Here is a 23641-nt window from a genome sequence, read left to right as displayed (position 1 = left end):
GGTTTCATGCCATTTTCTTGCCAATTTAGATCGCAAACAGGAACACTTCCAAAGACAAAAGCTGCTGGGAATATTCTGTTCTCGAGTCTTAAACAAGAACCATGAAGGGAAGTCCCTTTGCCAAGGCCTGTACGGAGAGAGATTGCGTAACATCTTGCATTTACTTGGTGGAAAAACATGGGTGTTTCTCAAAACCCACCCCTGCATACCAGGTCACTTACCAACAATTGGGCTCTCTCTGGTTCCATTGTTGTTGTGCTGTAATTGTTTGGGAAGGTCAGAATAGATTGAAAGATGAGCTGACATTTTTAACTCTCCTGTCTTGGCTTCTTGAACCAACCCCACAGGGGCAACGTTTAAGTCCTGGAGCAGGTTTAAAGCTTTTGTTCATGAGTTCACTTGGTTACGGGAACTTCTTTGGGTTTCAAACGTCTCTGTTAGTGTATTTAAATTGAGTTAAGTTGAGTATAAATATACTACTACAGCTCCTATTAGAGGGCAGCATTGAACAGTGTTTGTTTATTTGAGGTTGAACAGTTGGGAGCTACTAAATAACAATAGCTAGGAGTCATATGCTTTTGTATTTTAAAGACCTCTACTTTTCTAACTCACTTTTACTCTCTCTCTCTCTCTCCCTAGAGTACATTGTAGCGTTCAATGGCTACTTCACGGCTAAAGCCCGCAGTCACTTCATCAGCAGTGCCCTGCGGAACACGGACGCAGTGAACTGGCGCATTGTGCAGCGAGAGAATCCGGCCAGTGATTACCCCAGTGACTTTGAGGTGGTGCAGATCCGGCAGGACGCTCGCAAGAGTTTACTCACGCTACAGGACCATCCATACATCAAGAGAGTCACACCGCAGCGCAAGGTCTTCCGCGCCCTCAAACTTCTCAGTGGTGGGTGTCACCTTTTGAGTCAATAGTTTTGGACGGTCTTTACTCCCTTCTGTGTTCAGGGTGAGCGATGGTTCATTATCATTTAAAGGAACAGGCCCTGAAACGGGTCACATCAGTGTTTCATCAGATCCAGAACTGTGTTCAAAACTGTGTGATAAAGGTGTTTAATGTATGTATGTTAAGGTATGTTGATATGATTGCCTAAAACACAGCACAGAAAACACACACACACACGGTTTACACTTGAACTGTATCTCAGCTATGAACTTGAACTGAGGAGAAGCAGAATCCACTGTACCACCCTTGGGGAGAACAGCAGGGGGCGGACAGAACACTAGCTGTTTTTGTGTGGTTTGGACGGGAGGAAATGGCCCCCAGAGGAGTCAGCAGTGAAAGAATGCTGTGTTTCTGCCTGCCGCACTCCTCCCCACACCCAGGCTGAAGTCACACTAACATGTCGGACTGCAGCTGCTGTAACTGCGTTTATCCATCCGTCCGTCAGTGCCTGACTATAAACCAGAGCCTAGTATTTACACCTACACTTTACACCATTTTTAGCAGAGAGGAGGAAAGCCGGATTATGCTGTTGAGAAGCAGGGTTTCTCAGCAACAACTCTGTAATATGAGAATGAGAATCACTTTTAAATAACGTTCTGTTCTTACAGCTTGGCACTAAACACCCGGAAACAGGACTAGTCATGCTCTTTGTGTAGATGACAGTGTTGCAGTGAGGAGTCACCACTGTGTGGAGTTCAGTGTGTTCCACCCAGCCACTGGGGAGCGCCCTGCTCAAGTCTCCAGGCTTTTGTTCTGATAACATTTGGTTTTTATCCGACTCAGAACATCTACTTTATAAAATTACGCTCTTTTCTGGTGGGAGGCCAGAGAGTCAGGCAGCGGGAAACCACCCCACTCCCCCTTGATTTTAGGACAGTGCTGTGAAAATGAATTACTCTGCAACTGTAGCTGGAGCTAAGAGTAAAATTACTAGTCTTTCTTTAAATAATACCAAAGAAACCATATCAAATTGTGGTGAAGTTTGAGTTTTATGATCAGTTGAATCATTTCTTCAAGCCTCAAGTCTCGTAGTCTCACTCCCAACATGCTGGTCTTTGATCTTGGGTGTAGTTTTATATTCTTTAGAAGTCTAGATTTGCCCAGAGAGCTGTAAGAGACACCCACATGTCCTTATGCCTCAGTCTTTCACTCTGTGGTGCACCCTTAAACACTTTGCACTCTCATTATCAAAGCGTGCAGACAGACCTCCCTCTCTGGCTAATTGCAGCTGGTCATGCCATTTCAGTAGCGACGTGCTACAGAACCGTCTAAGTGGCCTTTGCTTGGTCCTGGAGTCAGCGTCTGATGGACGTAGGAGCAGTAATTATCATTAAACTGTGATAGGGTCGAGCGTGGGAGACACGAATTTAATAAAATTATGGTTTGAAGGGCTCTCCTCTCGTCACGTCTGTGCGAAATCAGTGTGCAGTGTTCGGATAGAGAGGCTGCCAGTCTTGTCAGTGCTGCTTGAGATGATTAGCATGGCAATTTGGTCTCTCTTGATGCCCGCTCTCTCACTCTGTACTGGATTAAAACGTGGCGTGAAAAGAGCTCTTTCCTTCCATGCTTGCCTGCTTTTACATAAACATCAGATTGAGCCTCAAGGTCAATTACTGCTGTGTCCCTGTTCTACAGTAGCACCAGGAGCTGCTTAGAAAGAGACAGTTTTGAGAGCAGCAGATACACACTTCTATTAGCCAATCAGTTACGCCGCCTGGGTTCAACACAGCAGGCAGGAAAAATGCTAATTTGTCATGGGGTTGCGTTTGTTATTGTGGAGATGATTATAGTGACAAGCTTTGATTGCATTGATACAACAAATGCCTGGGTTGGTAAATCTGCTGTGTTTATCATCGAACCAACTTCCTGCAATCATTCCCATTTGATTCAGTGTTTAACCTTTCTGCTGTGATTGTAATAAGAGGTGATTTGTTTCCCTGCCCTGCACCTGTTTGTTAGGAGGATAGTGCACGGTGGGATGCGGAGGACACGGGGTGTGTGTGTGTGTAATGCATTAGTTTAAAAGTACACCGCATTGATTGATTATATTTAGGTGGGTGCATGAGGATGGAGTCATTAATCATGCTAAAGCTCTTGAGTATGTGCAGGTAGGCTTTGAGTCGATGGTTAGTGTGTGTTGAATAGGTGATAGATTTCACTGCAAAGTGCAGATCAATCAGACACAAGATATTGATGGTTTTTTGTCTGCGAAGAGGTGTTTTTATTTTTCTTTCTTTCTCTCTTTCTGTTTCTCTCTTGCTCTCTTTTTCTCTTTCTTTTTCTTTCTTTCTTTCTGTCTTTCTCCCTTTCTCTTTCTTTCTCTCTTTCTCTCTTCCTTTGTCTCTTTTTCTTTCTCTCTTCCTTTGTCTCTTTCTCTCTTTCTTTCTTTATCTCCTTTTTTTCTTTTTCTTTCTTTCTTTTTCTCTTTCTTTCTCTCTCTTTCTCCCTTTCTTTCTCTTTCTCTTTTTTCTCTCTTTCTCTCTCTCTTTCTTTTTCTCTTTCTTTCTTTCTCTCTTCCTTTGTCTCTTTCTCTCTTTCTCTCCTTTTTTTTTTTTAAAACCTACAGGAAATCTATGAAAAACATAATCATGAATAAATTTAAGCAAGTAAATGCTCACTGCTCACATACCTGAGCAGAAACAGCCAGGCCTCTGTTGCAACAGGAAGTGTCAGGGTAGGGTTCTAGGGTTGTGGGTTCAATCCCTGCCTCGGGACTCTGTTTGTGAGGAGTTTGGTGTGTTCTCTCCATGTCTGGGTGGGTTTCCTCCAGGTGCTCCTGTTTCTTCCCATAGTCCAAAAACATTGCTAAGTGGAGTGGCCGTGCAAAAGTGTTCATATGTGAATGTGTGATGCCCTGTCACTGATCTCCAGGGTGTTTTCCTGCCTTGCTCCAATGATTTCAGGTACAGGGTGAACAGGATGAAGCAGATACAGGAACATGTTTTTTTTTTTTTTGTTTTTTTTTGCTAAAAAAAAAATTTCTTTAAAAATTTTTTTAAAATTTCTAAATACGTTTAGGGGTATTTTTAAAATCTCAACTCCAAAAATTCCTTTCAGCTGCCAGGTCTGAGCTGCGAGGGCGGGTCGAATCACAATGTTTGACAGTGACATCATCACGGCAGTGTAACACACCAACCTTCAGACAGAGTGTCGTCACCGACTGGGGCGAAAAATGTGTCAGTGGCCCGCATGACATTTCCAGAGGCGAGAACACCGAGGCGGTGGCGTTAAGGTCAAGGAGGCCACAGGGTGTTTCAGGAAACTTGTTTGTCCTGTAGTAATTTGAATGCAGCCTGCACCCAGGAGTCTGTATAGTTTCATTACAACTTTTTTAATTTATTCATTCATTATCTGTTTTTACATTTTGAGTTTCCTCCAGGGTCCAAAAACACACGTTGATAGGTGGATTTTCGACTCAAAAGTTGTTCTTGCCCCATATCTCTGCAGGGTTTTTGTGACATAATATCTGTAATAATTTTTGCTGTGTATTTCTCTCTGTCTGTCTGTGTGCCTTACTCTTGCTTTGTCAGCGGGAGGTGATGGAAGCTCCCCCTGTAATGACTCGCGCTGGGTGCAGAAGTGGCAGTCATGGCAGTCATCTAGGCCGCTGAGACGGACCAGCCTCTCTCTCAGTTCGGGCTTCTGGCATGCCACAGGACGTCATTCCAGCCGCCGCCTGTTGAGGGCCATCCCCCGCCACGTAGCTCAGATCCTACAGGCCGACGTGCTCTGGCAGATGGGCCACACTGGTGAGTGTGTTTGTGTTTTGTAAGTCAGACATGGCAGCCTTCACTCATTCTATAAGTATACTGGTGTGAGTTATCAATCAAAATCATAATTGGCCTCTTCAATGTCATCCAATAATCAGATGACAGTTCCATTAGTATCCCCGGGACTCAAAACCTTGAAGTTGCCAATTTGCTGTAGTTTGACCAGCAGCATCATACCGTACACTGTTATTAGGGGTTCAGTATCCAGGTGTTCGCTCCAGAGTCCATTTCATAATCGTCCCTGACCTCTGTACAGGTGCGGGAGTGAAGGTAGCGGTTTTTGACACTGGACTAAGCGAGAAGCACCCACACTTTAAGAATGTCAAAGAGAGAACCAACTGGACCAATGAGAAGACACTGGATGATGGTATGATCTTGTTAACATTTGTTTTCGCCCAGAAATGGAGAATTTACATTTCAGGATATTGTTTTGTTTATTTGAGCACTGTTTTATTGAAGTGCATCCCAACCCTGGATCTGTAGTAACCATTGCCTTGTACTTTTTAGTGCAAAAACCAATACACCATCCAAATAATCTCTTACTGAGATGAAGCAACTGGAAAGCAAGGAAAACCCTAAAAATGTGCAGGGCGTGAGGCCTTATGGACCAGTATTGGAAAGCACTAATTTAGAGAAGTGTATTACACATGTGTTTTGTCTGCTCTCTGTGCAATGTATCTTTTCTGTTTAGGTTTAGGTCATGGTACCTTTGTGGCGGGGGTCATAGCCAGCATGAGGGAGTGCCAGGGCTTTGCTCCAGACTCTGAGCTGCACATCTTCAGAGTATTCACAAACAATCAGGTAAACACCAAGACAATATTAGTTCATTTTTTGGTCCAAATTACTCATACTTTAACAGCTGGAATTATAAATATTTTGCTCAGTATATTTAATATATAGCTGTATAATTGAGAAGGGCAGCACAGTGGTGCAGCAGGTAGGTGTCGCAGTCACATAGCTCCAGGGACCTCTTCGGGTGACTGTCTGTGAGGAGTGTGGTGTGTTCTCCCTGTGTCTGCGTGGGTTTCCTCCGGGTGACTGTCTGTGAGGAGTGTGGTGTGTTCTCCCTGTGTCTGCGTGGGTTTCCTCCGGGTGACTGTCTGTGAGGAGTGTGGTGTGTTCTCCCTGTGTCTGCGTGGGTTTCCTCCGGGTGCTCTGGGTTCCTCCAACAGTCCAGAAACACACGTTGTTAGGTGGCTTGGCGACTCAAAAGTGTGTGTGTGTGTGTTGCCCTGTGAAGGACTGGTGCCCCCTCCAGGGTGTGTTCCCATTGTGCCCAATGATTCCAGGTAGGCTCTGGACCCACCGCGACCCTGAACTGGATAAGGGTTACAGATAATGGATGAATGAATGATTGCGTTTCAATACCCTCAAATGAGACTGAGAGTAATTTTGCTTAAAGATAAATGCAATTGATTTGATTTAAAAATGTTTTCCAGTAAAAGGTAATATTGATTTGCCCATGGCCCATTATGGCTTTTGTTTTAAAGGAGGTGTATTATGGGGGAAAAAAACACTTCAGTACATGCCCTCATTAATTTAGGGATCTGGAGACTACCACCCACACCCTATGAAATCAGACCACCCAGTCGTTTTTGTGTGGGCTGCCAAACAATGTCTGTAACAATGGAATAAAACGAGCCATTCTGATTTTGTGCTTCTCAGTTCTTCTCCTCACTCCTGGTGTCTAGCGATGAACTGAGCTGTGGCTTATCATCTCTTAAAGGAACATGCGCTGAAACTGGCCGTTTGAACAGGGCTTTTTAGACGAGGCGAGCAGTGCTGTTTGACCCTTGTGCCAGACCTCTGTTTCTTTGTGGAAAAGGGGAATATGTCACATTTTATTTAAAAAAGAAATCTGACAAAAGAACTAATGTTGCCCTGTAATTTGCACCTTCTTTCAGGCTCATAATGTCACTGGAGTGTTACCATCAAGGGTATGTCTTCAGCGCCTGTAGAGAGGGAACATAATGTACATTATTCTGTTGCGTATGAATACGTTTTTATTAGCTCCATTTACCCCATCTTGACTCCAGGCTTTTTCAAAATTAATTTTCTGCTTATGAATATAGGCACAAATGTGAAACATATCCTTAGGGGAAAGTGAATGCAGAGAATGTTTGGAACTCATTTAAATTACACAATTGGCTGTGCCACCTTTTTGCGGGTTCATTTGCATTGTTTGTACCGTAAGGCACTACATTTCTCTTGGGTAGTAGCCTGTTTTTTTGGCCGTGAAGACAGAGGTGTTCGGGGTGAACCTGGAAGTTGCTGTCCAAAGAAAAACCTGTATCTTATGTTATCTCTGTATCTCACACTATGTGTGAAAATTTCACGAGGAAAGGACCAATACAAATGCTGCAAAGTTAAGATGGAGATTCCCTCCTATAAGATTACTATTTTGGAGAGACATGATTTCTTTAGGCCTTGAGAATGTAATCTCTCAAAATATAACACCAAATATGGTGGGGGTTTTTTAAAAACCAAAATAAACGCTGATAGTTTTACTGTGTGGTATTTCATAGGTTTAAAAACTTGTGTGAATACATGCACAAGGATATAAGCTCAGGCCACGTGGCTCATGATGCACTGCAGGAAACTTGACACCTGAAAAGAAGAGATTTGATACATCACAACACAGTCATAACAAAGCTGAAAGCTGATACAAATCCGAATGAGACACGAGCTCCTATATCAGACTGATTTATTGTTTCTCTCAGGTGTCCTACACTTCTTGGTTCCTGGATGCTTTTAACTATGCCATCCTGAAGAAGATTGATGTCTTAAACCTCAGCATTGGAGGACCGGACTTCATGGACCATCCGTTTGTGGATAAGGTACGTCAGTCTCCTGTTTGTCTTTCAGGCTCCACAGACGTCCAAATATTTGATGTCTTCAAGATTTCAGCTCTCCTCTCTTTACAGTTAGTGTTAGTGTTAAATAATAAACGACAGCCCCGGATTTCCTGTGTATAACATAGGTCTCTTAGAAGAGACTGCATGATTGACAGGCCCTGCATACCTTACCCAATAGCAGATAACTTTCACAGCCTAGTTTACTATCAGTGACACTGACTTGAAGACAGAACATAGACACAACACCAGAGCCTAGACACAACACATCAACTTGCTGAAGGCTGTGGTAAATGAAGCACGCTGTGATTCATAGATATGATTTGACATGGTCTAAGACAGGGAATAATTACTCATTAACCCTTCCCTGGCTTTTGCTGCAGGTTTGGGAACTCACAGCAAACAGGGTGATCATGGTGTCTGCCATTGGAAACGATGGTCCGCTCTATGGGTAAGTGGCATAAACGATTCCACACACATGGGGGTACATTTTGGAAAAGTGTGAATTAGAAAAAAGCTTAAATATTTTTTAAAGTGTTGGTTTATTAGCCAGGGCGTCATTGTGGTGCAGCAGGTTAGTGTCGCAGTCACACAGCTCCAGGGACCTGGAGGTTGTGGGTTCAAGTCCCGCTCCGGGTGACTGTCTGTGAGGAGTGTGGTGTGTTCTCCCTGTGTCTGCGTGGGTTTCCTCCGGGTGACTGTCTGTGAGAAGTGTGGTGTGTTCTTCCTGTGTCTGCGTGGGTTTCCTACGGGTGACTGTCTGTGAGGAGTGTGGTGTGTTCTCCCTGTCTCTGTGTGGGTTTCCTCCGGGTGACTGTCTGTGAGGAGTGTGGTGTTCTCTCCCTGTGTCTGCGTGGGTTTCCTCCGGGTGACTGTCTGTGAGGAGTGTGGTGTGTTCTCCCTGTGTCTGCGTGGGTTTCCTCCGGGTGACTGTCTGTGAGGAGTGTGGTGTGTTCTCCCTGTGTCTGCGTGGGTTTCCTCCGGGTGCTCTGGTTTCCTCCCACTGACTCAAACGTGTCCGTATGTGTGAGTTAGTGTGTGCGTTGCCCTGTGAAGGACTGGCGCCCCCTCCAGGGTGTATTCCTGCCTTGTGCCCAATGATTCCAGGTAGGCTCTGGACCCACCGCGACCCTGAATTTTATAAGGGTTACAGATAATTAATGGATGGATGGATGGATGGATGGTTTATTAATCACTACTTGCTCCACCTGGTATCTCTGAACTATTAGAGCTACAGCTGTATACAGTTGACAGAGGGCAGTCCAAACTACTTTCTGAAAGTTAATAAGGCTTGTATATTATCTTGCATGGTGAAGGAGACTCTTATCTTGCATTGTGGCCTTATCCTGTAGAATTTGCACATCTATGTATTTATCCTAAATGATTATGTTTTCATTTTCTGTCTTTTCAGAAATTCACTTGAAATTTACCAAACCATGCCTACATCGTAGCGACATTTGTTTTTTAAGTTCATGTTCTACGTGTGTATTCATGTTTTACAGCACTCTAAACAACCCGGCTGATCAGATGGATGTCATTGGGGTTGGAGGAATTGATTTTGAGGACAATATTGCGAGATTCTCATCCAGGGGCATGACAACATGGGTATGTCTTGTTTCATAGCAACGCCACTGAACTGCAGCTGTGTGCTGATTGAGAGGCCTGTCAGTGCTTGCCCACAGAATTGTCTTTATCCCAGAAAGGGCAGACGTATCCTCCTTACTACCTGAACTGTAGAGCCACTGTTTTATGGTGTTCACCCCCAGGAAAGGTGTAGATTATAGTCTAAGATTTGGCCACACTTCAATGGACTGTAAAGAGACTTGAGTTGTCTGGGAGCAAGAAGCATTGAAGCATACTTGAGACTTGGGCTGGACTGGTGAGCAGTGTTGTCTACACTGGGGGCTTTGTTGTTGGTGAACAATGCTTTACATACAGCATAACGATAGGAATGGACCAGTCTTGTTCACTGATTAGTTTATTCAGTTATTATTGAACTATGGAGGGGTGGAGAAAATATGTTTGCAGATTTCATTAAAACAGAAAGCAAGTTTCCCACAAAAAATCATGGGAACTGTAATAAAATCAAAGGGTGTATAGTTTTCATTCTGAGAAAATAATTGTATAATAATTAAATAATTATATTTAATCTCTGAGACTTCTGTGTAATGGTCCTGTTAAATATGTCTTCTACTTCTTTCTGAGACTAAAAAATAGTTGGTAATTAATAGGGCTGTCCCGAATACCATTTATTTGGGCTTCAGAGCTTCGGCCGGGATATCCTGCGAATATTCAAATACTCTGGGAGTGGGGTGATGTATATTGTTGTTAAAATCCGCTTCCAATCCCTGCTTTAATATCCCTTCCTTCAGGCTGCATCGTGGCTCACAGCGCTGCTTTGCTTGCTACCTAGCATGGCTCCGCTCACTGAGTCGCTCGCTAACTCGTGCTCTACACGGTGCCACTAAGAGCAGAGAGTGTTCACAAATAAACCAGAGCTTCTTTGAGGTGTAAAGCTGACAGCAATGACCTGTAGCTTTACCATGCTTCGTTGTAAGTAGGTTGCTGTAGCGTGGGGCTGTTTTAAGCTTCGTTGAAGTCTTTTATTTTGACAGTGCTGAATACATGTGGAGTGGAGGGTTGCCTTTATCACTACATTTATCCAAAAAATGAATATCCAGATCTCAAAATTAGAAACCGAAAACATACCCAAAGAACAAATATTTGAACACCCGAATATTTGGGGCCAGCTATTGTTCAGAAAATCAGCTCTCACTGTTGGTGTACAATTAAAGCTGCACTTTGGTTCCCAGCATGGCTCCGCTCTCTGAGTCGTTCACTAACTTGTGTGCTACATGGTGCCACTAAGAGCATGGAGTTTACACAAATAAATCAGAGCTTCTTTGAGGTGTAAAGCTGACAACAATGACCTGTAGCTTTGCCATGCTTCGTTATAAGTAGGTTGCTGTAACGTGGGGCTGTTTTAGGCTTCGTTCAAGACTTTTATGTTGACAGTGCTGAATACATGTGGAGTGGAGGGTTGCCTTTATCACTACATTTATCCAAAAAATGAATATCCAGATCTCAAAATTATAAACCGAATACCTACCCAACAAATGAATATCCGAATATTCTGGGCCAGCTCTTGTAATTAATGCTCGTTTTGATGAGAAATTGAATAAATAACAGTGATTTCTGCACATTACTGGAAATTTGAGTTTATTTGTACTGTTTTAATGGATGGTTAATATCTTACACTTTCTTTCACAGGAGCTTCCAGGTGGCTATGGCAGGGTAAAGCCTGATATTGTGACATATGGCTCTGGCGTGCGAGGCTCTGGGATGAAAGAAGGCTGCCGCTCACTGTCTGGCACCAGCGTTGCCTCCCCCGTGGTGGCTGGCGCTGTCACACTGCTTGCCAGGTAAACTACGCCAACATAAATAAAAGCTTTCCCTCTTAGCCCTCCTCTTTTTATCCACAAGCTGTTATGAATTGACAAGCTGTTTCCAAAGCATTTCATTTCAAACAGGCAGCTTTCGAAAGAACGGAGATAGCAAACGGAAGGGTGGTGAAATTTAAGGAGAGAGTGCTCTCCTACTGAAATCACGAGGTGCCCTTCTTTTCCTCTTCACTCTCTTAGTCAAAGAGGCATTGTGCTGATACTGAAGCGGCTGGAGGGGGGAATGAGGCTTTAAGAGCAGGGCTGTTGTGGCTGCTTCGAGTCCAAGTTTCCTCTGTGCTATAGTTTTTTATTTTTTTTTTTTTTATTTATTTTTTTTTTTAAATGGCCTTAAAGCCAGGTCAATTAAGTCCTTTGAAGCTGGAGTCTGAAGGTAAATAGTTTTGTTTTAAAAACTATTAGAAATGGTCACTCTGTCTTTGTAGTTTCAAGTTAGACACTTAGAAAATTCGTCCAAGTACAAATAGGTAAACTACCCTTGACCTAAATGCTGCTAGATGGAGGAAAAATACAGATGTCTAGATGTAGAGAAACGCTAACTTAACATAAGTTAATACCAAACAATAATCAAGTCTTTCAATAATCAAGCACCCGGAGGAAACCCACGCAGACACAGGGAGAACACACCACACTCCTCACAGACAGTCTCCCGGAGGAAACCCACGCAGACACAGGGAGAACACACCACACTCCTCACAGACAGTCACCTGGAGGAAACCCGCACAGACACAGGGAGAACACACCACGCTCCTCACAGACAGTCACCCGGAGGAAACCCACGCAGACACAGGGAGAACACACCACGCTCCTCACAGACAGTCACCCGGAGGAAACCCACGCAGACACAGGGAGAACACACCACGCTCCTCACAGACAGTCTCCCGGAGGAAACCCACGCAGACACAGGGAGAACACACCACGCTCCTCACAGACAGTCACCCGGAGGAAACCCACGCAGACACAGGGAGAACACACCACGCTCCTCACAGACAGTCACCCGGAGGAAACCCACGCAGACACAGGGAGAACACACCACGCTCCTCACAGACAGTCTCCCGGAGGAAACCCACGCAGACACAGGGAGAACACACCACGCTCCTCACAGACAGTCACCCGGAGGAAACCCACGCAGACACAGGGAGAACACACCACGCTCCTCACAGACAGTCACCCGGAGGAAACCCACGCAGACACAGGGAGAACACACCACGCTCCTCACAGACAGTCTCTCGGAAGAAACCCACGCAGACACAGGGAAAACACACCACGCTCCTCACAGACAGTCTCCCAGAGGAAACCCACGCAGACACAGGGAGAACACACCACGCTCCTCACAGACAGTCACCCGGAGGAAACCCACGCAGACACAGGGAGAACACACCACGCTCCTCACAGACAGTCACCCGGAGGAAACCCACGCAGACACAGGGAGAACACACCACGCTCCTCACAGACAGTCACCCGGAGGAAACCCACGCAGACACAGGGAGAACACACCACACTCCTCACAGACAGTCACCCGGAGGAAACCCACGCAGACACAGGGAGAACACACCACACTCCTCACAGACAGTCACCCGGAGGAAACCCACGCAGACACAGGGAGAACACACCACACTCCTCACAGACAGTCACCCGGAGGAAACCTACGCAGACACAGGGAGAACACACCACACTCCTCACAGACAGTCACCCGGAGGAAACCCACGCAGACACAGAGAGAACACACCACACTCCTTACAGACAGTCACCCGGAGGAAACCCACGCAGACACAGGGAGAACACAACACTCCTCACAGACAGTCACCTGGAGCGGTACTCGAACCCACAACCTCCAGGTCCCTGTGTGTGTGTAAAAGCCTGCACATGCCCTGTACAATTATTTCATGGCACTTTCTGTGTACCCCGAATAACACTTTAATTCCAAATACATGACACTTCAAAACACATGAGATGGCTACATGAGGTACAGAAACCGTTTATTAGATGAGATTATATAATACAAATCAATTTGCTAAACATAAAAACATACAATGAATAATAATGAATAATCAGTTTAATAAAACACCATTGCTTTTTAGGGTTTTTAAAGTCCTGTCTCGTTTAGGAATACATCAGTTAATTAAGAAAGAAAATACTCTGAGGATGCAGAGATAAAATGATCACTGGTGTACATGAATTGAGCTGAGATCCTACAGGAGGCAGGTGGTTCAACCCTGAGCACACTGCCCATTGGTACCATTTGTTCCCATGTTGTTCTGGAGGGACCAATACATTGTTGATAGATTTCCTTTATGGCACCAAAGTCAGAAGGAGCAAGGACAGAGTGAATTAACAGAATCAATCTCTTCTTCCTTTGAGAGGTGGCTGGCATGCTCTCTCACACCCTCATCTTTGCCTGCTACCTCTCTGCCCCTTCTCTATGTGGGTAGTCAGATGGCTTTTCAACCCACACCTCCATTTTTTTTGGTCTTGATCTCATTTCTTGGTGCTTAAAGGTGCTTGACCTCTGTTCACCTGCCCTTCTTTATTGCTGAAGTGTCAGTGTGTGTCTTTCAATTTGAAGTTTGTTTTCCACTTAAATAGTATTGCCCTTAGTCAGATGAATTCAGTTAATAAAGCTGTTCCCTCTTCTCTTGGCTGTGCCTTGTCTCCACTTCTGTTCCTGATGGTCACGACAGGAGGGTATTCTTCGGGTTTTCAAGGGTGGCTTCTTTGCTATTTGTGGATGAGGTTGGCTTTCTTGCATGGAGGACTCCAGCGTACACTTGAGCAGTTTGCAGCCGAGTGTGACGTGGTCGGTATACAGATAGAGCACCACCAAGTCTGAGGCAATGGTTATCTCCCGGAAACAGATGGCATGCTCCCTTCAGGTAGGGGGTGAGAACCTTTCCTCGAGTGAAGGAGGTCAGGTATCTTGTGGCCTTGTCCTTGAGTGATGGGGAACGGGATCGTGAGATTGACCGTTGGTTGGGTGCATCATCTGCTGTCACTCTCCCGGACCACCATGGTGAAGAGCGAGAGCTGAGCCATAAAGCAAAACATCCGTTTTACCGGTCCATATATGTACCCACTCTCACCTATGGTCATGAGCTTTGGGAAATAAAGGAAGAATGAGATTGCACATAGAAGCAGCCAAAATGAGGGTTTTGTCTGACCTCAGGTGAGGTGCTGAGTGATTAGGGAGGAGAGTCGGTTGAGGTGATTTGGGAATCTGATAAGGACGCAACCCACTGGAAGTATACCAGGCATATCTCTATTTGCTGGCCTGGGAACGCCTGGGGATCCCTGGTAGGAGCTGGTGGAAGATGCAGGGGACAGAGATGCTTGGGCTTCTTTGTTCGCCCTGTTGCCAGCGCAAACCCGAAGTGGATTAAGCAGAAAAATGATGAATGAATGAATGGTTCTATTTGAAATAGGTCAATGACTGTTAATACCTTACCACCCTTTGTTTTCTGTTTGTCCACATGTCTTTTCTCTTTCTCAGTACGGTGTCAAACCGAGAGCTGGTGAATCCTGCCAGTATGAAGCAGGCTCTAATCGCGTCGGCTCGCAGGCTTCCTGGAGTCAACATGTTCGAGCAAGGCCATGGCAAGCTGGACCTGCTCCGAGCTTATCAGATCCTCAACAGCTACCGGCCCCAAGCCAGGTGAGATATGCACATGCATAAAGATTCTCCCTTAGGCACACTGTTCCCTTCTCCTTCCCGTTCCCCACTCTGTTCGGTTAGCATGGCAACGCTATTTATTATTCATGCACACAGCCCAAGCCATTAGTGCTCAGTCTTTAAATTACTGTTTGTCATGCTGCGTAATCACGTCAGTGCACTCAGTATTCCAGGTTGACTTCAGTTCATTAGTCTCACACTCCAACCCAATGAAGCAAATGATCTTTAACTTCTAAGATCTTGCAAAGCCCTTGTTGTCTCACTGTCTTTTAATGGCTTTTCCTCCAGTCTCAGTCCCAGCTACATTGACCTGACGGAGTGCCCCTACATGTGGCCATACTGCTCCCAGCCCATCTACTACGGTGGCATGCCAACCATCGTCAACGTCACCATCCTGAACGGCATGGGTGTGACTGGCAGGATCGTAGACAAGGTAAGTTGCCGTGCCTAATGCACCCAGTGTACCAAGCACAGTGAAGGATCACACGTCATTTAAATAACTGAGTTCAATAATCTGGCCACAATCACTGATGATTACTTTGAAGCCCGTTTGACATTTGGTCCAGTGAAATGAAACGTGCTGTCAAACCCTCCTGCTGCAGTTAGCAATTTGAGGTAGTTCGTACTGTTTAATTCTGTGAAAACTTGAAATAATCTTACACTATTTTATTTATTTATTTTTTTTTTGTTGAATAAGAGCACACATATGTTTGTTATAGCAGTTTCTCTCAGCATTTACTGCTTTTTCTGGGTGACTGTCTGTGAGGAGTGTGGTGTGTTCTCCCTGTGTCTGCGTGGGTTTCCTCCGGGTGACTGTCTGTGAGGAGTGTGGCGTGTTCTCCCTGTGTCTGCGTGGGTTTCCTCCGGGTGACTGTCTGTGAGGAGTGTGGCGTGTTCTCTCTGTGTCTGTGTGGGTTTCCTCCGGGTGACTGTCTGTGAGGAGTGTGGTGTGTTCTCTCTGTGTCTGTGTGGGTTTCCTCCGGGTGACTGTCTGTGAGGAGTGTGGTGTGTTCTCTCTGTGTCTGTGTGGGTTTCCTCCGGGTGACTGTGAGGAGTGTGGTGTGTTCTCTCTGTGTCTGCGTGGGTTTCCTCCGGGTGACTGTCTGTGAGGAGTGTGATGTGTTCTCTCTCTGTCTGTGTGGGTTTCCTCCGGGTGACTGTCTGTGAGGAGTGTGATGTGTTCTCTCTCTGTCTGTGTGGGTTTCCTCCCACAGTCCAAAAACACACGTTGGTAGGTGGATTGGCGACTCAAAAGTGTGTCCGTAGGTGTGAATGTGTGAGTGTGTGTTGCTCTGTGAAGGACTGGCGCCCCCTCCAGGGTGTGTTCCCGCCTTGCGCCCAATGATTCCAGGTAGACTCTGGACCCACCGCAGCCCTGAACTGGATAAGGGTTGCAGACAATGAATGAAAAATGAATTTTCATTAAATGTATTATAAATGACTGAAATGATTGGTTCAAATGTTATGCTCAGTTTTGTACTGCACTGTATTATTCATATTGTATTAATGCATTTCTCAATTTCTCAAAGGGTTTTTCAAAATGTACTTAACTTCAGTTCAGTGTTTTATGATCGTGATATAACACATTATTATATTAAAACTCAACAAATGTTTTCTCGTCTAAGTAACCATAAATGTGTTTCCCCCATAGCCGATCTGGCAGCCGTACCTGCCTCAGAATGGGGATAATATAGACGTAGCTGTGTCCTATTCTCCTGTGCTGTGGCCCTGGGCAGGATACCTGGCTGTCTCCATCTCCGTGGCCAAGAAAGCAGCGTCCTGGGAGGGGATCGCTCAGGGTCATGTGATGGTCACTGTGGCCTCACCTGCAGAGAATGACGTGAGTGAAACGGGACCTGACTGGAGTCTGTCTAATAGAGAGCACGTTTTCAAATGTCCTAAGATCTTTTCCTGTCGTGTGTGCGTTCTTCGTTTTCTCCTTGTTGTTTAGCTGCAGTGTGTGTGACCTCTTGACTCTTGTGTCTGTGTAGTCCTCAGTAGGAGGAGAACTGACCTCAACAGTGAAGCTCCCAGTGAAAGTGAAGATTGTGCCCACTCCTCCTCGCAGTAAGAGGGTGTTATGGGACCAGTACCACAACCTGCGCTACCCTCCCGGCTACTTCCCTCGAGACAATCTGCGGATGAAGAACGACCCCCTTGACTGGTAGGTTTATGCTTCTCTAAAATCCTTTTAAATTTGAGATAAGGGAACTGTGCTGTTTGCAAAAAAAGAAAAGAAAGGGCGCTGTTTTATCAAATTCGTTCTGGACAAAATAAACGTTCCTTATTTTATTTTTCAGTAACTGTTGTTGATCTGTTTGTAAAGGAACGGCGATCATATCCACACCAACTTCAGAGACATGTACCAGCACCTCAGAAGCATGGGCTACTTTGTAGAAGTTCTAGGTTCACCCATCACCTGTTTTGATGCCAGTCAGTATGGTAAGGCTCATGATGATAATCGTGTGGTTGGGAATGATGAGAGAATCTCAGAAAGGCTAAGAGCCTTTTCAGCTTGTATGAGCCGAATAAGACGCCCTCTGTGTGTTTCAATACAGGGACTCTATTGATGGTGGACAGTGAGGAGGAGTATTTCCCAGAGGAGATCACTAAACTGCGCAGGGACATAGAAAACGGCCTGTCTCTCATCATTTTCAGTGACTGGTACAACACGTCAGTCATGAGGAAGGTCAAGTTCTACGATGAAAATACCAGGTATCGCTGCTTTTCGGTGTCCTTCATGCCTCTCACAAAATGAGGAGACACTGAATTAATAACGCTGTACCACTCCTGTACTCTATACTACCATTAATTCTTCAGATGTGTCAGGTACATTTGTCCAGGCTGATTAAAATAATAATAATAATAATGATAAAGCAAATTTCGATTGACAGTGTTTTAAAGCGTTTTAGAGCCGAGAAATAACCAAAAAGTTCTCTGTAAATTCCACTGTAACTGAGTCTGTGACACTGTCCATTAATTACACCAAAGAAATCCTGTATCTCCTGGGACTATACAGAAAGGCAGTAGTGAAGCCGGTGTTAACAACTGTATACTTGTATTTCCAGGCAATGGTGGATGCCAGACACAGGGGGCGCCAATGTACCAGCTCTGAATGACCTGCTGTCTGTGTGGGGGATGGCCTTCAGCGATGGGCTGTATGAAGGAGACTTCACAATGGCAGACCACGACAGTAGGATTTTACCTTTTTAAAACGTATCAGTATCCGTCTTTTATTACGGTATTTAAGCCACTTAAATGTCTTTGTAGTGTGGCTTCTCCTCTTTTCTGCCTTTGATTTGTATCTTCTCTTAGAAGAAACTTGAATGGAGTGATGTAAAATATATGAACAGAACACACACTCCCTGTCTTCCAGGGTCCAAAAGCATTTAAATTCCAGAATTAATAAATGACATTGTAAAATATAAGAAAATATTTAATGAGAGATTCGTGCCACAGCATTTGAATACCTCTGGCAGAAAGGAATGTGAGTTTTAGCAGCTTTATGTCGGTTTCAAAATGAGTACGGATACAGCACCGTGTTAAAGAGTTTTGTTCCATTTTAACACATAACATATTCTCTCTTTCTCTCCCTCTTGTTAGTGTACTACGCCTCAGGCTGTAGTATTGCGCGCTTTCCAGAGGATGGGATTGTTATCGCACAAACCCTAAAAGATCAAGGTAACCAGGGCTCAGTCTTGCTGCACGCCTCACTGTGGTTGCCATGGATACCAGTCATTAGCCGTGTTTTTGTGGGGTTGTTTACTTATTTATTTATTTTGAAAGTGTCTCCCATGTACTCACACATGGACAACCCAATCTGTCTTCTGCCCATCTTTCCCGTTGCTAGGACTAGAGGTTTTAAAGCAAGAGACGGCACTGGTGGACAGTGTTCCTGTGCTTGGACTGTACCAGTCTCCCTCGGAAGGCGGAGGGCGTATCGCACTGTACGGAGACTCCAACTGCATAGACGACAGTCACCGACAGAAAGGTATCATCCTTCGTCTTGTTAGGATGTCACTTAAACCACACTTGATTTAGTTTCATTTTGTGCTAATGTTCAGATTCACGTCTTGTTCCATGTCTGTGTGTGTAGACTGCTTCTGGCTGTTAGACGCCCTGCTGCAGTACACATCCTATGGAGTGACTCCGCCCAGTCTTCTTCACTCACAGAACAAAGTGACTCCTCCTACAGGAGCTGACAAGCCCCTGCCGGAGAGACTGGAAGGTAAGCTTGTGGGAATATAGCAGCGCCATGTTGTAAACAAATATCACTTGAACTCATGAGGAAAAAAATCAAAAGGAACGGAGTGTAAATGGCTTAAAAACTACAGCCCCTGCTCCTCACTGCTGTGCACTTAGTGGAGGTGAACAGCGGCTCATTATCACTTAAAGGAGCTGTGGGGCTTGGTATTTTGTCTAAAGCAGGTCACAGACATTTAATTCAGACCCCAGAACTGTGTTCACTTTTGGAAAAGGGGAATGTGTCTTCTTTTAAAACAAGAAAATGATGAGGACAAATTTTGTGTCCCAGCAACAAAAAAAACAAAACAATAAAAAATAATTAGTTATCTCTTTTGTTGCATGTAATCCCAGCATCTCACACAGCTCAAAGTAGTCTATGGGCATCAGAGCTCTATGAAATCTTCTGTAATCTCTTTCTTGAAAGAGGAGGCGTTTTTGTATCTTCTCTTAGAAGAAACTTGAATGGAGAGATGTAAAATCTTAGTTTATGGGGTTACAATGACTTTGACTTTGTGCAGGTAATCATCTGTACCGCTACTCCAAAGTGCTAGAGGCCCACCTGGGTGACCCCAAGCCTCGTCCTCTACCTGCTTGCCCTCACCTGTCCTGGGCCAAACCTCAGCCCCTCAACGAGACAGCTCCCAGGTCAGTGTCAGTGCCACATTTACCCCTCCAACAGCAGGGTCTGACAGACATGACATGACTAAACTGATCTAACTAATCTCTTTGCAGTAACCTCTGGAAGCATCAGAAGCTTCTGTCTGTGGACATGGACAAGGTGGTGCTGCCCAACGTCAGGGCGTATCGCCCCCAGGTCAGGCCCCTGTCCCCAGGAGAGAGTGGAGCCTGGGACATTCCTGGAGGTACAATGAGTTCACTGCTGACGTCAGTGCTTTAGCCCTTATGTTTACAAATCTCACATGTCTGAATAGGTGATGTCTTATAGGAGTAATAAAATGGTCCTTGATGGCAGCGTTAATTAAAGGGGACATTTGGGAAAAACATAAATCACTTGTTCAGTGCATGTGCACATTAATTTGGGGATTTGGGACCTTCCAACTTGATTCAAAACCACGTCCATCATACCTGTACCAAAACACTCCAACCCGACATGCCTGAATGACTATAGCCCTGTAGCTCTTACACCCATCATTATGAAGTGCTTTCAGCGACTGGTCCTGGCTCAACTAAAGGTCTGTCTCCCACCGACACTGGACTCACATCAGTTCGCATACCGCAACAATAGAAGCACAGAGGATGCTGCTTCCATTGCGCTACATACTGTTCTCTCACATCTGGATAATAAGAACACACGCTACAATGTTGTTTGTTGATTTTAGCTCAGCAATTAACACAATAATCCCAGCCAAGATCTGGGCATTGACTCCTCTCTCTGTTATTTGATTAATAGCTTCTTGACCAACAGGCCTCAGCATGTTAAGTCAGGCCATACCTACTGCTCCACCATCACACTCAACACTGGCGTGCCCCAGGGCTGTGTGCTAAGCCCATTTCTCTACTCCCTCTTCACTCATAACTGAAAGACTGTTCATGTATCAAACTCTTAAGATCAAGTTTGCTGACGACACCACAGTGATTGGCCTCATCAGCAACAATGACGAGACAGCCTACAGAGAGGAATAGAACATTTGGTCACATGCTGTACCGAAAGTAACCTGCTCCTTAACACAAACAAAACAAGGAACTTATCATAGTTCCATAGACTTCAGGAGGAAGAAAGGCGCATGCACGACTCCATCTATATCATCGGGACGGCTGTCGAACGTGTCACCAGCTTCAAGTTGTTGGGAACACACATATCAGAGGATCTGTCCTGGACCTCCAACACTTCCAGCCTGATCAAGAAGGCTCACCAGCGCCTCTTTTTCTGAGGATGCTAAAGAAACAAGATCTGTCTCCAGCCATTCTGGTGAACTTCTAGCGCTGTGTGATTGAGAGCATCCTGTCCAGCTGTATCACAGTCTGGTTTGGGAACTGCACTGTTGCCGACCGTAAGTCACTACAGCGAGTGGTGAATACGGCCCAGAAAATTACAGGGACCTCACTTCCATCAGTTGAGGACGTACAGAAGAAACGCTGTCTTTGTCAAGCCCGCAGTATTCTTAAAGACTCCTCACACTCTGCTCATAGTTTGTTTGTCCTCTTGCCTTCTGGCAAGTGCTTCAGGAGCAGCTTCTTCCCCAGAGCTGTTTCCACCGATAACACATACTCGTCCGTAATCTGGTCATTGACTGCACTACAATAAAGTTTAATCTAATCTAATCTAATCTACCAACCCCCACACTGTGAAACAAGACCACCCAGCATGCAGACTTTAGAACTGTCCCGCTTCCAAACACAGCGTTGGACCGGCGTTTATGTGAGAGATGCAATGGCGTAAAAACAGACCAAATTAGTGTGGAGAAATAAGAGCACTGAGTAAGAATGGAGAAGAAAGAGAACAGAGCGAAAGCGACCAAAAAGCAGAGCCTCTGCTCCTTGCTCCTCACTGCTATGCGCTCGGGACTGTGTGAACATTGGTTTAATGTCATTTAAAGGAACAGGTGCTGAAACTGGTCGTTCTGAACAGGGCATTAATGCCCCTAGGAACTAATTATTCAACTGTGTTAATTTGTGGAAAAGGGTCCCTAATCCCAGTCATAAGGGTGGTGAATCATTAACCTGAATGTTTGCTTGTGTCTACAGGTATAATGCCTGGTCGTTATAATCAAGACGTTGGTCAAACCATCCCTGTGTTTGCCTTCTTGGGTGCAATGGTCGTGCTGTCCTTCTTCGTGGTGCAGCTGACAAAATCCAGAAGCAAGCCCAAGCGCAGGAAACCTCGAATCAAACGGCCCCTGTACCTTCAGCAGCAACAGCAGACCCCCCACACAGGCAAAAACCCAACTGTGTAACACTGCCTCACACCAGTACCTTAACACACCAGGACTGAGATGGTGTGTGTGTGTGTCGTTTGTTAGAGACTGAAGTGCATTCTGACACACTACCCAAGATCAAACTGCCACCTAAACCCTGAATGAGATGGGGTTTGTGTACGGACACATTTCCTTTCTTTAAAAGAGCCTTTCATTCCAATGACCAAAATCATGTACTTTTTTTAATTTATTGATTATTTGACCCCTGCTTTATATCAACGTGAACAACCAAAAAAATCCAATCAAAGCAAAGGAAAACAGCGTTTTAGACATCAATCTTTTGGACTTTTTTCCACACCTTCCGTTTTTTTTGTATTTCTGGCCGAAATTTGAGATTGAATCTCTGGTTTTGTTTTGTTTTGTTTTTGTGTCATATCTTGTTTTTATAAAGTGTGTGAATGGTGAAACTTTGTAAATAGCATCATCATTTTCACCTTGTTGTTGTTGGGGTAGCATCAGCAATATGTTAAAATATATCTCATACTTCATTAAGCAGAACACTTGCCTCTGTCTTTTTATTACATCAAAGGGAGCCTTTAGTCGGAGCAGGATCAAGTGCAGGGGGAAAAAAACACTTTTAGAATTTCTGGAACTCTGAAAGTAATGGACAACCCCTTGTTAGAGAAGAATATACAGTTCTGAGTGAATATTAGAGAGCCCTGTCTGTGCACGGTTTAATGTCCTTCTGATTAACGTTCATTCACATTAATAGCTGAGGTCTTAAAAATTATAATAGAAAATAAAATCTGTGTTTTAACACAGGGTGTGTCAGTCGTAAACAGCCCCAGAGCATGTGAAAAGCCAGTAAGTATCATGGCCAAAAAAAACTGTGCAGTGCTTCCTTAGTAAATGAAGGTATCATGAGTAGACCTAAGAATTAAGTCAAAATTTAGTTTACAGTCTGGTTTTTAGAGAACTTACTCTGGACATTAAATAGCCCAGTATTCATTCATTCATTGTCTGTAACCCTTATCCAGTTCAGGGTCACGGTGGGTCCAGAGCCTACCTGGAATCATTGGGCGCAAGGCGGGAATACACCCTGGAGGGGGCGCCAGTCCTTCACAGGGCAACACTCACACACTCACACCTACGGACACTTTTGATTCGCCAATCCACCTCACAGTCACCCGAAGGAAACCCACGCAGACACAGAGAGAACACACCACACTCCTCACAGACAGTCACCCGGAGGAAACCCACACAGACACAGAGAGAACACGCCACACTCCTCACAGACAGTCACCCGGAGGAAACCCACACAGACACAGAGAGAACACACCACACTCCTCACAGACAGTCACCCGGAGCAGGAATTGAACCCACAACCTCCAGGTCCCTGGAGCTGTGTGAATGCGACCTGCTGCGCCACTGTGCCGTCCCCAGTATTTATTTTCCAGCAAAAACATCCTTCCACATCCATATCATCTTGCAGCAAAAGATGGACAGGTGGTGTCTTTTCAGACCTGAGATCAGATTGAGTGAAAGTTTTTTTTCCTTCTGTAAAGCTACTATCTTGGGAGATGCATGGTTTTCATTGGACATTTTGATTACAGTCGTGAACTGCACCTTGAAGCACGGGGATGTGTAAGAGCTCCTTGTGCTGGTCCCTGGGTGAAGTGGAAGGTGATCTGCAACAAATATGTTTCTGATGTGACCTTTTTGACAGAGAACTAAAGATAAATGAAGGGCTCCAGGTTTGTGTGTGTGTTTCTTTAAAAGTCTTTATTTTGAGAGTCTTCTTGGCTGTGTTTCCACA

At 44.9% G+C, this 23641-nt stretch overlaps 1 protein-coding gene across 1 annotated transcript in view; it reads left to right on the top strand.

The window, feature by feature from the left end:
- Nucleotides 1-22377, top strand: part of mbtps1 (membrane-bound transcription factor peptidase, site 1) — a 37130-nt gene extending 14753 nt beyond the window's left edge. Inside the window, exons 3-23 of the mRNA XM_066685248.1 lie at nt 640-897; nt 4485-4703; nt 4981-5091; nt 5416-5525; nt 7445-7561; nt 7960-8027; nt 9079-9181; nt 10847-10998; nt 14525-14686; nt 14993-15137; nt 16356-16544; nt 16696-16868; nt 17031-17146; nt 17263-17419; nt 17773-17897; nt 18308-18385; nt 18555-18695; nt 18801-18932; nt 19468-19594; nt 19682-19812; nt 21656-22377. Coding sequence (XP_066541345.1) covers nt 640-897; nt 4485-4703; nt 4981-5091; nt 5416-5525; nt 7445-7561; nt 7960-8027; nt 9079-9181; nt 10847-10998; nt 14525-14686; nt 14993-15137; nt 16356-16544; nt 16696-16868; nt 17031-17146; nt 17263-17419; nt 17773-17897; nt 18308-18385; nt 18555-18695; nt 18801-18932; nt 19468-19594; nt 19682-19812; nt 21656-21864 — 3023 coding nt within the window. The 3' untranslated portion in view covers nt 21865-22377. The remainder of the gene's footprint in view (nt 1-639; nt 898-4484; nt 4704-4980; nt 5092-5415; nt 5526-7444; nt 7562-7959; nt 8028-9078; nt 9182-10846; nt 10999-14524; nt 14687-14992; nt 15138-16355; nt 16545-16695; nt 16869-17030; nt 17147-17262; nt 17420-17772; nt 17898-18307; nt 18386-18554; nt 18696-18800; nt 18933-19467; nt 19595-19681; nt 19813-21655) is intronic.
- Nucleotides 22378-23641: the final 1264 nt, after the last annotated feature.

This window comes from Hoplias malabaricus, chromosome 11 (assembly GCF_029633855.1).
Source record: "Hoplias malabaricus isolate fHopMal1 chromosome 11, fHopMal1.hap1, whole genome shotgun sequence".
Classification (NCBI taxonomy): Eukaryota; Metazoa; Chordata; class Actinopteri; order Characiformes; family Erythrinidae; genus Hoplias; species Hoplias malabaricus.
Note: the sequence above shows the minus strand (reverse complement) of the source record. Positions and strands in the feature narration are given on the sequence as shown.